General features: G+C 40.5%; 1 protein-coding gene across 6 annotated transcripts in view; it reads left to right on the top strand.

The window, feature by feature from the left end:
- Window positions 1-12,100, top strand: part of LOC138951649 (xanthine dehydrogenase/oxidase-like) — a 104,463-nt gene that overhangs the window by 77,381 nt on the left and 14,982 nt on the right. For 5 of the 6 annotated variants that reach the window (XM_070323185.1, XM_070323186.1, XM_070323184.1 and 2 more), the window contains 5 exons: window positions 517-662; window positions 2,198-2,279; window positions 2,566-2,661; window positions 7,019-7,147; window positions 9,295-9,428. In XM_070323185.1, coding sequence (XP_070179286.1) covers window positions 517-662; window positions 2,198-2,279; window positions 2,566-2,661; window positions 7,019-7,147; window positions 9,295-9,428 — 587 coding nt within the window. Of the gene's footprint in view, window positions 1-516; window positions 663-2,197; window positions 2,280-2,565; window positions 2,662-3,217; window positions 5,836-7,018; window positions 7,148-9,294; window positions 9,429-12,100 lie in introns of those variants that run through there. The other variant, XM_070323189.1, reaches the window with a different exon arrangement.

Below are 12,100 nucleotides of genomic sequence, written 5' to 3'. Positions count from 1 at the left end.
TGAGACTTGTGGATTGTAGAGAGCTGTTTGTAAAAGGGTCAGGCTGCTGTTGTCCTCTGGTATGCACTTACGCACCTTTGCGATCACATCGTAGTTTTTAATTTAGACCAAACCTACTCTTGTTTGAGTAGCTTTGCCTCCGAATATGATCTGAGTGTTTCGTGGATCTGGTTACACAAGTACGAAGTCTGAATCTCTAGGCTACTCTGTTAGTGTTACGCCAAACAGTCAAAGCAAGTCTATTACACCATTTGTCTGGAAGAAACTGTCCTAACGTCGGAATTTAAGACCTGTGCAGAATGTACACGGCCGGTTACCGATTCCATTTAGAGAGTTTTCCGGCTGAAATACCGGCAAACTTACCAAACTATCGCGAGTGAGTTTATGACTTTTGTCAGAAAAAAAGCAGTTAATTAGTTTTTAAATGAAACTCTCTATGCTGAAATCTAAAGAAACAAGCACATACTGACATGTTACAAAGCCAAGGATCCATCCTCATTTTCTGTGTGTTTGTAGCTAAGAGAGATAAACTTCTACAAAGAAGGGGACCTCACTCACTTCAACCAGAAACTGGAGCAAGTGACCTTGCAGAGATGCTGGCAAGAGTGCACGGAAATGAGCAACTTTGACCTAAGACGCCAAAAAGTTGACCAGTTTAACAGGTAAGAGCACAAGCGGATCATCTTACAAGTACTCTTTGCTCGATCCTCATGTTGACGCCCGTTTGCAACCGGTTGCTTCCCTTCAAATAATAAAACGAGCGCAGGGCGTCATCGCACAAAGATAAGCCTTCAACATCTCTAATTAGACAAGAGGGAATTCTGGGTAGGGATAGCTAAACACAGTACGCCCAGTTTAACGCAGTAATTGGTAGTGATCCAGACCACTTGTCCGGTAATGTCGGGTTGGAGTCCCTCGGCAAGCCAAGAATGTTTTTCTAATCTTTCAATTCTCCTCCATTTTTGAGTCACTTGAGAAAAAGTGACTCTATGTAATCGGTCAGTGTTAGTCTGTCCGGCCGTCCGTCCGTAGACACCACCTTAACGTTGGACTTTTCTCGGAAACTATCAAAGCGATCGGGCTCATATTTTGTTTAGTCGTGACCTCCAATGACCTCTACACTTTAACGATGGTTTCGTTGACCTTTGACCTTTTTCAAGGTCACAGGTCAGCGTCAAAGGAAAAATTAGACATTTTATATCTTTGACAAAGTTCATCGGATGTGATTGAAACTTTGTAGGATTATTCTTTACATCAAAGTATTTACATCTGTAGCCTTTTACGAACGTTACCAGAAAAACAAGGGAGATAACTAGCCTTTTCTGTTCGGCAACACACAACTTAACGTTGGGCTTTTCTCGGAAACTATAAAAGTGACCGGGCTCAAATTTTATGTGAACGTGACTCATTGTGTTGTGAATAGCAATTTCTTCCTGTCCATCTGATGCCTCATATAATATTCAGAACTGCGAAAGTGACTCGATCGAGCGTTTGCTCTTCTTGTTAAACTCTTACTATAATCAGCATTTATCACCAAACGGCAGTGCCCCGACCATTTATCTATAATCAAAGAAGTTCATTCGACAAGGTTTGTTCGATTACCGCATTAGTGATCAAATACCCGTGTGACTTGGAATAATAGGCCGTGAATGCTCGCCCTAATAGGCTTGAGGTTTGCTGGCCGATGTGAATGCGTGAAATATTGTGTAAAAAATTCCATCTCACACGGCATAAATAAATCCCTGCGCCTTGAATCCGTGGTTGAGATATGTGCGCGATATAAATTGCATAAAATAAAATAAATAAATAAATAAATAAATAGTGAGTTACCTTCTTCGAACACTGAATTTCCCAGAAATACCTGTTCTGTTTTTAGTAACGAGTAAAGCTTCCGCAACGAAGTTGGATTTCGAAATTGTTCATGCAGAATCAACAATTTCAAAACGTGGTGTAGAATTTTGGTTAAAGTATTGTTGCTAATCTGCTGTGTGTGTGTGTGTGTGTGTGTGTGTGTGTGTGTGTGTGTGTGTGTGTGTGTGTGTGTGGTGTGTGTGTGTGTTGTGTCTTGGTGAGAGAGTATGAGTGAAAGTTTGCATCTTTTGTGGAGGTGCGGTAGTAACATTTCAATATACAGTAAAACCTCTCTGTTAAGACCTCCATAAATCCAATCTCTGTGTGTGTGTGTGTTATGCTTCAGCGAGAACCGATGGCGAAAGAGAGGTCTGGCCATTCTCCCAACCAAGTTTGGCCTGTCTTTCACTAAGCTGGACATGAATCAGGTACACACCCACGCACGCACGCACGCACGTACACACACACACACACACACACACACACTTTTCTATAGTTCACAGCGTTAACAACTCATTTTGTAAAAAACAACAACCAACCACCCTCTTAAATAGACCTAAATCGATACATAAACCACAACAAAAAGCCAAGTCGCTTGAGGCGAAACTACTACATTTAGTCAAGCTGTCGAACTCACAGAATGAAACCGATATACCACTAGTATGTTACACCGGGTTTTCCTGTGCGCTGTCACACTTCTTTGCTGTGTTGTAGGGAGGGGCTCTGGTACACATCTACACCGACGGGTCGGTGCTCGTTTCTCACGGAGGTGTGGAGATGGGGCAAGGGCTACACACCAAGATGATACAGGTAACACACGTACCTGGCACTTTCTCAGCCTTTTGTTTGATTTAAACAAAAAGTTATTCAAAATACAAGACATGAAACTATTGACAGAGCACACAAGCTCAAGCAAAAGCTTGTTTTACGTGGCCCTAAAAATACAACATTACACAAAATTAATATTCATGATGGAAATGACAATAAAATACCATTGTGTGACGGGGGGGGGGGGGGGGGCGACAGGCAGTAAATTTGTTTCATGGAAAAGGCAGTTATTCGTTAGATATGTACAGGGTGGGCCATAAAAAGTGTCCACATTTTGTTTTGCAATAACTGAGATAGAAATTATTATTTTACAACATGTTTCATTCCACATAGACTACAATGTTAAAGATTTGTATGCACAAAATCTTATCAAAATCTATGCATTTTCAGAGTCACAGAGTCAATAGTTGATGATGTGCTCAATCCATGCTCCGCGTTGTTGAATGACAGCTGCAAGACGAACGTTGAAGTTGTCCACAACCCTTGTAAGCATCTCTGCAGGAATCCTTCTGATCTGTCTTCTGATGCTTTCTTTCAGTTCTTCACTTGTCCTTGGATTGCCTGTGTACACTCTTTCTTTCAAATAACCCCAAAGAAAATAGTCAGCAGGGTTCAAGTCTGGTGAGTATGGAGGCCAGGGATTGTCTGTTCCGCGAGAAAGAAGTCTGTCGCCGGGGAAGTGTTGCCTCAAGTACTCAAGAGTTCTGTTTGAGCAATGAGGTGGTGCTCCGTCTTGCTGGAAGACAACTGTGTAGATGTCAATGTTCCTCCTTCTTCGGATGGCTGGAATAAACTTCCTTTGTAGCATTTCGATGTAACGTTCGGAATTCACAGTCACAGGATTTCCGTCATTGTCTTCAAAAAAGAAGGGCCCAACAACCCCTCCTTTGCCAATTGCGCACCACACTTTTACTTTTTCGCGGCTCAGTGGTGGCTGGATGTGTTCATGGGGCTGATTAGGTGCCCAAAATCTCATGTTTTGTTTGTTGACATGTCCACTCAAATGAAAATGGGCTTCATCGCTGAAGAAAATGAGGTCGAGAACTCCTGGGTTGTTTTCAATTCTTTGAGAAATGCTTTGACTGAATTCTAACCTTTCTTTTTTGTTTGCATCAGTTTGTTGTTGGAGAATTTGTATCTTGTACGGAAACAATCCTAAGTCTTTGTGAATGATCCTTCGTACAAATGTCCTCGAGATACCGACTTCCTGTGACAGCCGCCTTGTTGATTTTCGTGGGGATTCCTGCAAACGGTCCCTTACTGCTTGAATGTTAGCTGGACTTCTAGCAGAAAATGGTCGACCACTATGTCCTTTATTGTTACCTGCGAGACTACCAGTGTTCCTGAATTTATCCACGAGGCGCTTCACAGTTCTCGCACATGGACAGTGTGTGTTAGGAAACTCTCTCCGAAAAGCGCGCTGGGCGAGAACCACAGAATTGGTAGCAAAGTAAAGTTCAACGAATTTGGTCCTTTCCTGTACTGGAATGCGATCCATTCGGGCTTTGAAAGAATTCTAAGATGCTTGTCTCAAATTCTATCTGAAACAGAAAAGAAAATATCACTTTACAGGAAAAATATTAACAAATTAAATGTGGACACTTTTTATGTATAGGCAGGTTTCATGGTATTAGGCCATTTTGATAGTCTCAGATTTGCTTAGTCTTTTAAATCCATATCTGTGAGAATCTGCTGTATTTGTTGTATTAACATGCAAACTAGTTGTTGTTTAAATACTTTTTTGAAAATAAAAGTTGAAATTTTTTATAATGTGTTTATTTATGTGCGTGTGAATGGTGGCGATCGTCAAAATACGGACGGATGAATTTACTTTTGCCACAGCATCACTAAACAAAGAACTAAATTCCAACACACACATGCACAAGTATCAATGCTGTGGTGGTTGAGAGTGCCAGAACACATTGAAATGATTGTTTTTCAACAACAATCGATATCCATAACACAAATTCTAACTTATACTAGCTCCGCAAAAAAAATGTATGGGGATTCGGATCTGTCCGTCCGCATAGCGATATCAAGAGCATCGAAACTAATTGTGATTTCACAGGACAAAAACACAAGTTTACCTAATTTTGTATACTGTACAAATACAAGTTTGTGCACCCTTGAAGTGAGTTATAATGTTGCCGAGGTCAATTTGCCCTTGATCGAGGCACGGTGACCCGAGTTTCAAAGTTGCGATCCTGTCCGTCTAAACAATGTAACGATCGCCACATTTTTCTTTTCATTCAAAAACTAACCGTTTGGGGAGGAAGTGACCTCACGTTGATTTACGTTGACGCTCGCGCTCGACAGAAAAAGACCGCAACAGTTTTTCAGTTAAAAAAATCGCAAAGTAATTACATTTTCTGAGGTTTTCTAGTGTCCGTCTAGTAACAATCGCCACTCTAGCGATCGCCACTGAGTGTTAAAGTCACATTTAACTCCATTTTCGACTGTTTTAAGAAACTATTTTGACGCTCAATCGTCACGTTTCAGTGTCGAAACACGTACTGTGCATTTGCAATCAGCCGGTGTGTCCAAACTGAAATGCGAGTGATGCCTCGATTTGTGGCGATCGCTCACGTGGTTGACGGACAGAAATACCTTCTTAGGGGGTAGGGGAACAGTTACTCCTCCATACAATAATGGTGTTTACAAATGATTGCAAACTTGTCTCTTTATAAACTGTTCAGACATGTCTTCTCTTCAATAATTTTCAGTTTTTCTCGGTTTGTTAATCAGGAGCACCCTGCAGTAAATGTTTCATCTGTGACAATGCTCGAAATGTTGACGTAATTCCAATGCCCATATCCTTCTCTTGTTACCTCATCTAGCCAAAACCATTGAAGATAGAAAGACATTTATTGAACAAACTAGATGCACAACACCAGTCTTAACACGTTTTGGTCTTACATGTATATGAAAATATTGATGGCCATGGAATGGTTTGAAAAAAAAGACGGTTTTTTCCTTCAAAACGGTCTAGGTCTGCCGGAAGTCGTATTTTTTCAAACCATTCATTTGAGAATCAATATTTTGATGTACATACAAGAACAAAACTTGTTAAGAATGATGTGGGGCATATTTTTTGTTCAATAAATGTCTTTCTATCTTCAACGGTTTTGGCTATATGAGCTATATGCATGCATAGGATGACCGTATTGCTTTTTTTGCGTTTTCAGGGTATGCCGCTTTGCGCCTGGGTTTTAGATATAAATAAGGACCAGGACTATAAAAAAATTTACTGTTTTTAGTTGTAACAAACTCACTTTGTTGGAAAAACATGTCCTTTGAATTGTGTGCCAACATTTATTTTGTAGAATTTGAGTGTGTAAATAGTAAATTGCTGAACACAATACTGTGAAACCTGCCTATACATGTAAATAAATAAAAAACCAATGTCAATTATTATTTACGCATTTCATAACAATAGTCAAATGCAATTGTAAAGAGAGCTCTGGAGGCAGTGTGGAGTCATACATACGCGCGCACACAAATACTACCAACACGTATACACAGCCTTTTGTTTAGCTTAGCGCCCAGCTCGGTTTAGTGACCCCCCAAAAAAGGCGGATTTGAGTATTATATAATTTGTGGCAGTCTAGGATTGTTGGCGAAAGGAGGCAGATTGACATAGACATATAACATGGGAAACTTTATTATCTCAGGCGAGACATGAGCATAACTGCTTTCGGTCAAAGAGGTTTGGCTAAAAAAAACAAACCCAGGTAACCCTCTAGCTTAGAGCCTGGGTCGAGTCAGCGAGAACATATACGCTACTTTTTGGACTGCAAAACACCAGCAAATAATGGGCACTCATTGAACGACATTTTGTGTCCATCTACCATAGATAAGCTGCAATATATCTTTAATGTCCTTTCTTTAGTTGACTAACCCGGTTTTATGTGATAAGGGTGTTAAGGTGCAAGAACAGGGCAAGGAACACCAATTGTCTATACAGTAGACCCCCCCCCCTCCCCTCCCCCCTCTTTAATAACACCCCCCCCCCCCCCAATCCGATTGAAGGCTGCCTCCCATACAAGACCCTGTTTTCCAGATTTTCTGTTCAGACCCTCTATAAATGTACCTCCCATTTTAAGTCTCCCTCCTTTTTAAGACCTGGTTTTCTCAGACTTTTTGAGGGTCTTCTTCTTCTTCTTCTTCTTGTCGATCACTCAGATGGAAACGCCGGTTCTCCGCGCAAATGTTGCCGTGCGCTGTAGGTCGTCCAGACTGCCATAGAGCTTCCCTTGCACCGTGGTCGCCTCCGCTTTTGAGGGTCTCAAAAGGTAGGTTCCACTGTATTAATTTTGAAATGTCTCTCCTTTCTTTCTAGATAGCCAGCAGGGTGCTAGCAGTGGCGCCGTCACGGGTTTTGATCTCAGAGAACAGTACGAACACCGTGCCCAACACCACACCCACCGCTGCCAGCATGTCCTCCGATATCTATGGACAGGCGGTCAAGGTGGGTAAAGCTGGACCTTTCAGATCTTATATATATATATATATATATACATAAATTGCCGAATTCGCGGAATCGGCAACTTTTTTGCCCATTTTGCGTAATCGCTGCCCATTACGCAAAATCGGCAGCGTATTGCCGAAAACGCGTAAAGGCTTCTAACATTTGGCCATTTTGCGAAATCGGCAGCCACTGTTTGGTTTTAAAGTTCTCAAATGCCGGGGATATCACCACAGTTAGACAGCTGGATACTCGAATGGAAAGATATCACAATACATGTAATCGATAAGTTGAGGCAAGTTATTGCAAAAAGTGTACTTTTCGTGCATTTCCGGAGTTATGCTCGACACACACCATACTACTCTTTACTAGGGAGGTAAAGCAATTTCTCTTAGTGGGCAGCGTTTTGCCGATTACGCGATATGGCCAAAAATATTGCCAATTTCGCGAATTCAGCAATTCCGTGACTTCGGCACGACATATATATATATACTGCAGTGCTGTTCCCAGACTAAGAGGACAATACGTCAGGTGAACCTGGACTGAACATGTGTTTGGGTTAAGTTGCGGTGGCTACAAAAACAACTGAACAGTCAGAAGAGCTCCTGCGTTTCAAAACTATCGGACAGTCGACCGGCAAGGGATCAGAACAGTGCGTCAGATCAAAAAAGTATGCGTTATTGACCGATGACCGAGGCCCCCAGACCACCGATACTGATGTTGTTGGTTTAAACAATTTTATTCAGCAAAATCACATACAACAAAGCCGCATACAATCAATTAGTAAATAGAGCACAACAAGCAAAGCTTATAAACGTGCTCTTAAAAGCAATGTTGTTGTTGTTTTTGTTGTTGTTGTTGTTCTTGTTGTTGTTGTTGTTCTTCTTCTTCCTCTTCTTCTTCTTCTTCTTCTTCTTCAACCGTAGCACACACATTTCTGCCTTCCAAAGAGGCTTCATACCGCAGCATGTCTGGCTCTTAGGAAGGGCCTATACCGCGTCATGGCGTGACATTCCGCGTGTTTCCTTCCGGTTTACTGATCATGTTCTTCGGTTCCTTTTTTAGATTACAACCCTCTTTTCGATCACATTCAATAGGGCACTTGTCAAGAAGGGTGTTGCAGGTTGCGAGCCGGGATGATGTTGCTGCTTGTTTTGATAGTGTTTTACCGATAGTCATAATAACTAGCAAATCAATAAATATTACTAAGCAAAAGAAGAAGAAGAAGGAGACAACCGTAGCGTCCTCTTAGAAGGAAGGGAACACGCGGAATGTCACGCCATGACGCGGTATAGGCCCTTCCTAAGAGCCAGACATGCTGCAGTATAAAGCCTCTTAAGGCCTGTCCAGACACTCCAGGCTGACCCTGTCCACATTTGACTTATGCTCAAAACGGTCCCGCGGGGCACGCCGCGGCGGGCTATGATCGCGAAGCGTTATCTGCAGACAGAATAGAGCGTGTTCTAATTTCTCTGACACAGAAATAGAACGACGGAAATTTGACCAATCAGAGAAAACCAGAGCGATGACGTCAACCGTCAAATCGAGTTGGATTGTGGGTAGACTCTAAGTACAACATGGCGGCTGCTTACCGATTCTCTTCGACACAAGTGCGATGAATTTGACGCTCCTGGTCGAGATGCACAGCTAATGCTGCCAACACCATCATCTCATCTTCACTTTCCTCACTGTCACTGTTTTGTATGTACGCAGCCATCTTTGCAAATTACCGCTAGCGTGTTGACCTTCCTGTCAGGTGACCTTGACGCTTCCGCTCCACTGATACCGCGTTGTGAAAAAAGTCGTCGATGTGTAGCCACTCGGCAAAATCCCGCGCGACGCAGAAAACGGCCTGCGGCGCATATACCGTAAAACGGCGTCCAAGTCTGGTCACGCTTTTAGGAAGGCAGAAATGTGTGTGCTACGGGTGTCTTCTTCGTCTTCTTCTTCGTCTTCTTCTTCTTCTTCTTCTTCTTCTTCTTGTTGTGGTGCATGGAAACGATCCTGTAAACTATGCCAGAGTTCGGCGGGTTATAGAAGCACGAAAATACCCTGCACGCATCCTACACCACCTTAATGACTGCAGAATTAAAAAAAACTTCGTACGCTGTTAGTTAAGTTCCGTTCACCTCCGCTACTCTGCATTTCAGGAGGCCTGCGAGACCTTGCGCGAACGGTTGGACAAGCACCAGAAGGCTTGTGGTGACGTCGTTGCCAGCTGGGAAGAGTTGGTGAAGTCAGCATACCTGGCCAGGGTCAACCTGTCTGCCTCTGGCTTCTTCATGTGAGTCGCTGTTTTCACGACCAATCGTTGGTATTATTGGACAGTGGAACCCCCCTTTTAAGACCCCCCGATGTAAGACTTCTCATTTAGAGAGATTTACAAACAAACATTTTCTGACTGCAAATGTACCTCCCTCATAAGACTACCTCGTTTTTATAGACGATGTTCGGATATTATACGTTATTTGCGTTTTTGACCTAAATATGACATTTTACACAGATCGAGACAGTCATTGTTCTCCGAGACCGCGATAGCGGTCGAGGTGAACAATGACTGTCGAGATCTGTGTAAAATGTCATATTTAGGTCAAAAACGCAAATAACATATGAGCTTGTCTCAAAAGGTGAATTAAAAAGTGAGACTTGAGGGTGCAAAATTGAAAATGTGAATACAGCCAAGCAAGTACCCTTTTCAGAAGGTCAAATGCATCTGCTTTCCTTGAATAACCGTGAAAAGATAGTTCTTTACTCTAATAATGAGATACTGCATATTTAATGCAAGTTACTGTCAATGTGTCAATCGTTATGTGGACAAAGTGGGGATGTTGAAAATCCAAGATTAAACATCCCAATAAAATCAAATTTCATGAATTTCAAAAGAAGGATGTTCAATAGGTATTGGGAGCTTATCTGTGCTAGCTTTTTGAACTTAGGAAGTCCAAAACATAGCGGTGACTTTGTCATCATAACGATCAACACATATCTTCACACATTCATTCAAGTCACAAACTCAAAATGCATTTATCAACTTTAAGTCAGCATTGGTGTTATTGAAACTATAGTGCTGCAAATAAAAAACATTACAATAGTAACCAATGTTACACACATATGGAGTAGGTGTAAATCAGTAGCGTGATCGTTACTATCAGAGGAGTGGACAAAAATTCTGAAACAATATCCATTCATTGTCGTAGAATCAAAATACATAAAACCAAACTTTACATGTAGACTTTTTCAGATGAAAACTAATCGCTAATGTAATTGGTCACTCAAACATAATCAAATAAACACATGCAATATACAATCCGTGTTGATCGTGACAATTTTTCTTTGGACAACATTTTAAAGCACAGACCTTTGTTTGTGCCATATCACTTAATCAAAACCCCAACAACAACATAACTAAGCTTTGTGGGGAACATGATGACATAGTTGGTCATGTGATTTGTATCACCTTGATCAATTATAAAATTTTGACATGTTAAAATGCTTTGATTGTAAAGTGATGGAACAGAACACATTCTGCAAAGCATAGTCTTGTCAAAATTTCACTGAAGCTATATGACAAGAAAATGTATACACGCTACTGTGAGAACAATGTTATTTTTAAAAGTGTATCATTTCCATAGTGAAAGGATCATTTGAAATACACAAAAAAGAGTGTCAATCGTGACACAAAATACAGTGGACAACGTTTTTTGAGGGTTAGCATACATTTACACACATCACAATCAAAATGACTAGAAAATTGGCATGTATGTTCCTGACAATTGTACATATTGTCAATAAAATTAACCTTATGATTCAGGAAAAATACAAATATACGTATGACAAGCAAATGTAACGTGATCGTTACTATCAGTGGAGTGGACAAAAATGTTGATACAAAATTGTATTCCATTCATCGTCGTAGAATCAAAATACATTAACCAAACCCTACAAGTAGTCTTTTTCAGATGAAATCCAATTGCTAATGTAATGGTCACTTAAACATAACCAAATAAACACATGCAATATACAATCTGTGTTGATCGTGACAACTTTTTTTGGACAAAGTTTTAAAGCACAGACCTTTGTTTGTGCCACATCTCTTAATCAAAATGACTAAAACACCAAATTAAAGTTTATACAGAGATGCATCGACATTACCCGACACGTAATTTGTATCATCTAATCAACTACAGAATCCTTACATGTTAAAATGCGTTGATTATGAAGTGATGGAACAGAACACATTCTGCAAAACATAGTCTTGTCACATTTTCACTGAAGCTGTATGACAAGAAAATGTAAACACACTTCAGTGAGAGCTCAAATGTTATTTTGCAAAATGTATCATTTCTATAATGAAAGGAAAATTTGAAATACACAAGAAAAGTTTGTTGACCGTGACACAAAATACAGTGGACAAAGTTTTTATCTTACACTTTGATTTACACACACCACAATCAAAATGACTGGAAAATTGACTTGTATTCTGCTGACAATTGTAAATATTGTCAATAAAATGAGCATTATGATCCAGGTGAAATACTGGTTGAACATAAACAGAAACAAGTCGCGTAAGGCGAAAATACAATATTTAGTCAAGTAGCTGTCGAACTCACAGAATGAAACTGAACGCAATGCAACGCAGCAAGACAGCATACTCGTAGTCCACCGCTCACGGCATAGGCAGTGAAATTGACAAGAAGAGCGGGGTAGTAGTTGCGCTAAGAAGAATAGCACGCTTTTCTGTACCTCTCTTTGTTTTAACTTTCTGAGCGTGTTTTTAATCCAAACATATCATATCTATATGTTTTTGGAATCAGGAACCGACAAGGAATAAGATGAAAGTGTTTTTAAATTGATTTCGACAATTTAATTTTGATAATAATTTTTATATATTTAATTTTCAGAGCTTGTTTTTAATCCAAATATAACATATTTATATGTTTTTGGAATCAGAAAATG

This window comes from Littorina saxatilis, linkage group LG17 (assembly GCF_037325665.1).
Source record: "Littorina saxatilis isolate snail1 linkage group LG17, US_GU_Lsax_2.0, whole genome shotgun sequence".
NCBI lineage: Eukaryota > Metazoa > Mollusca > Gastropoda > Littorinimorpha > Littorinidae > Littorina > Littorina saxatilis.
This window is presented reverse-complemented; position numbering and strand designations above follow the sequence as displayed.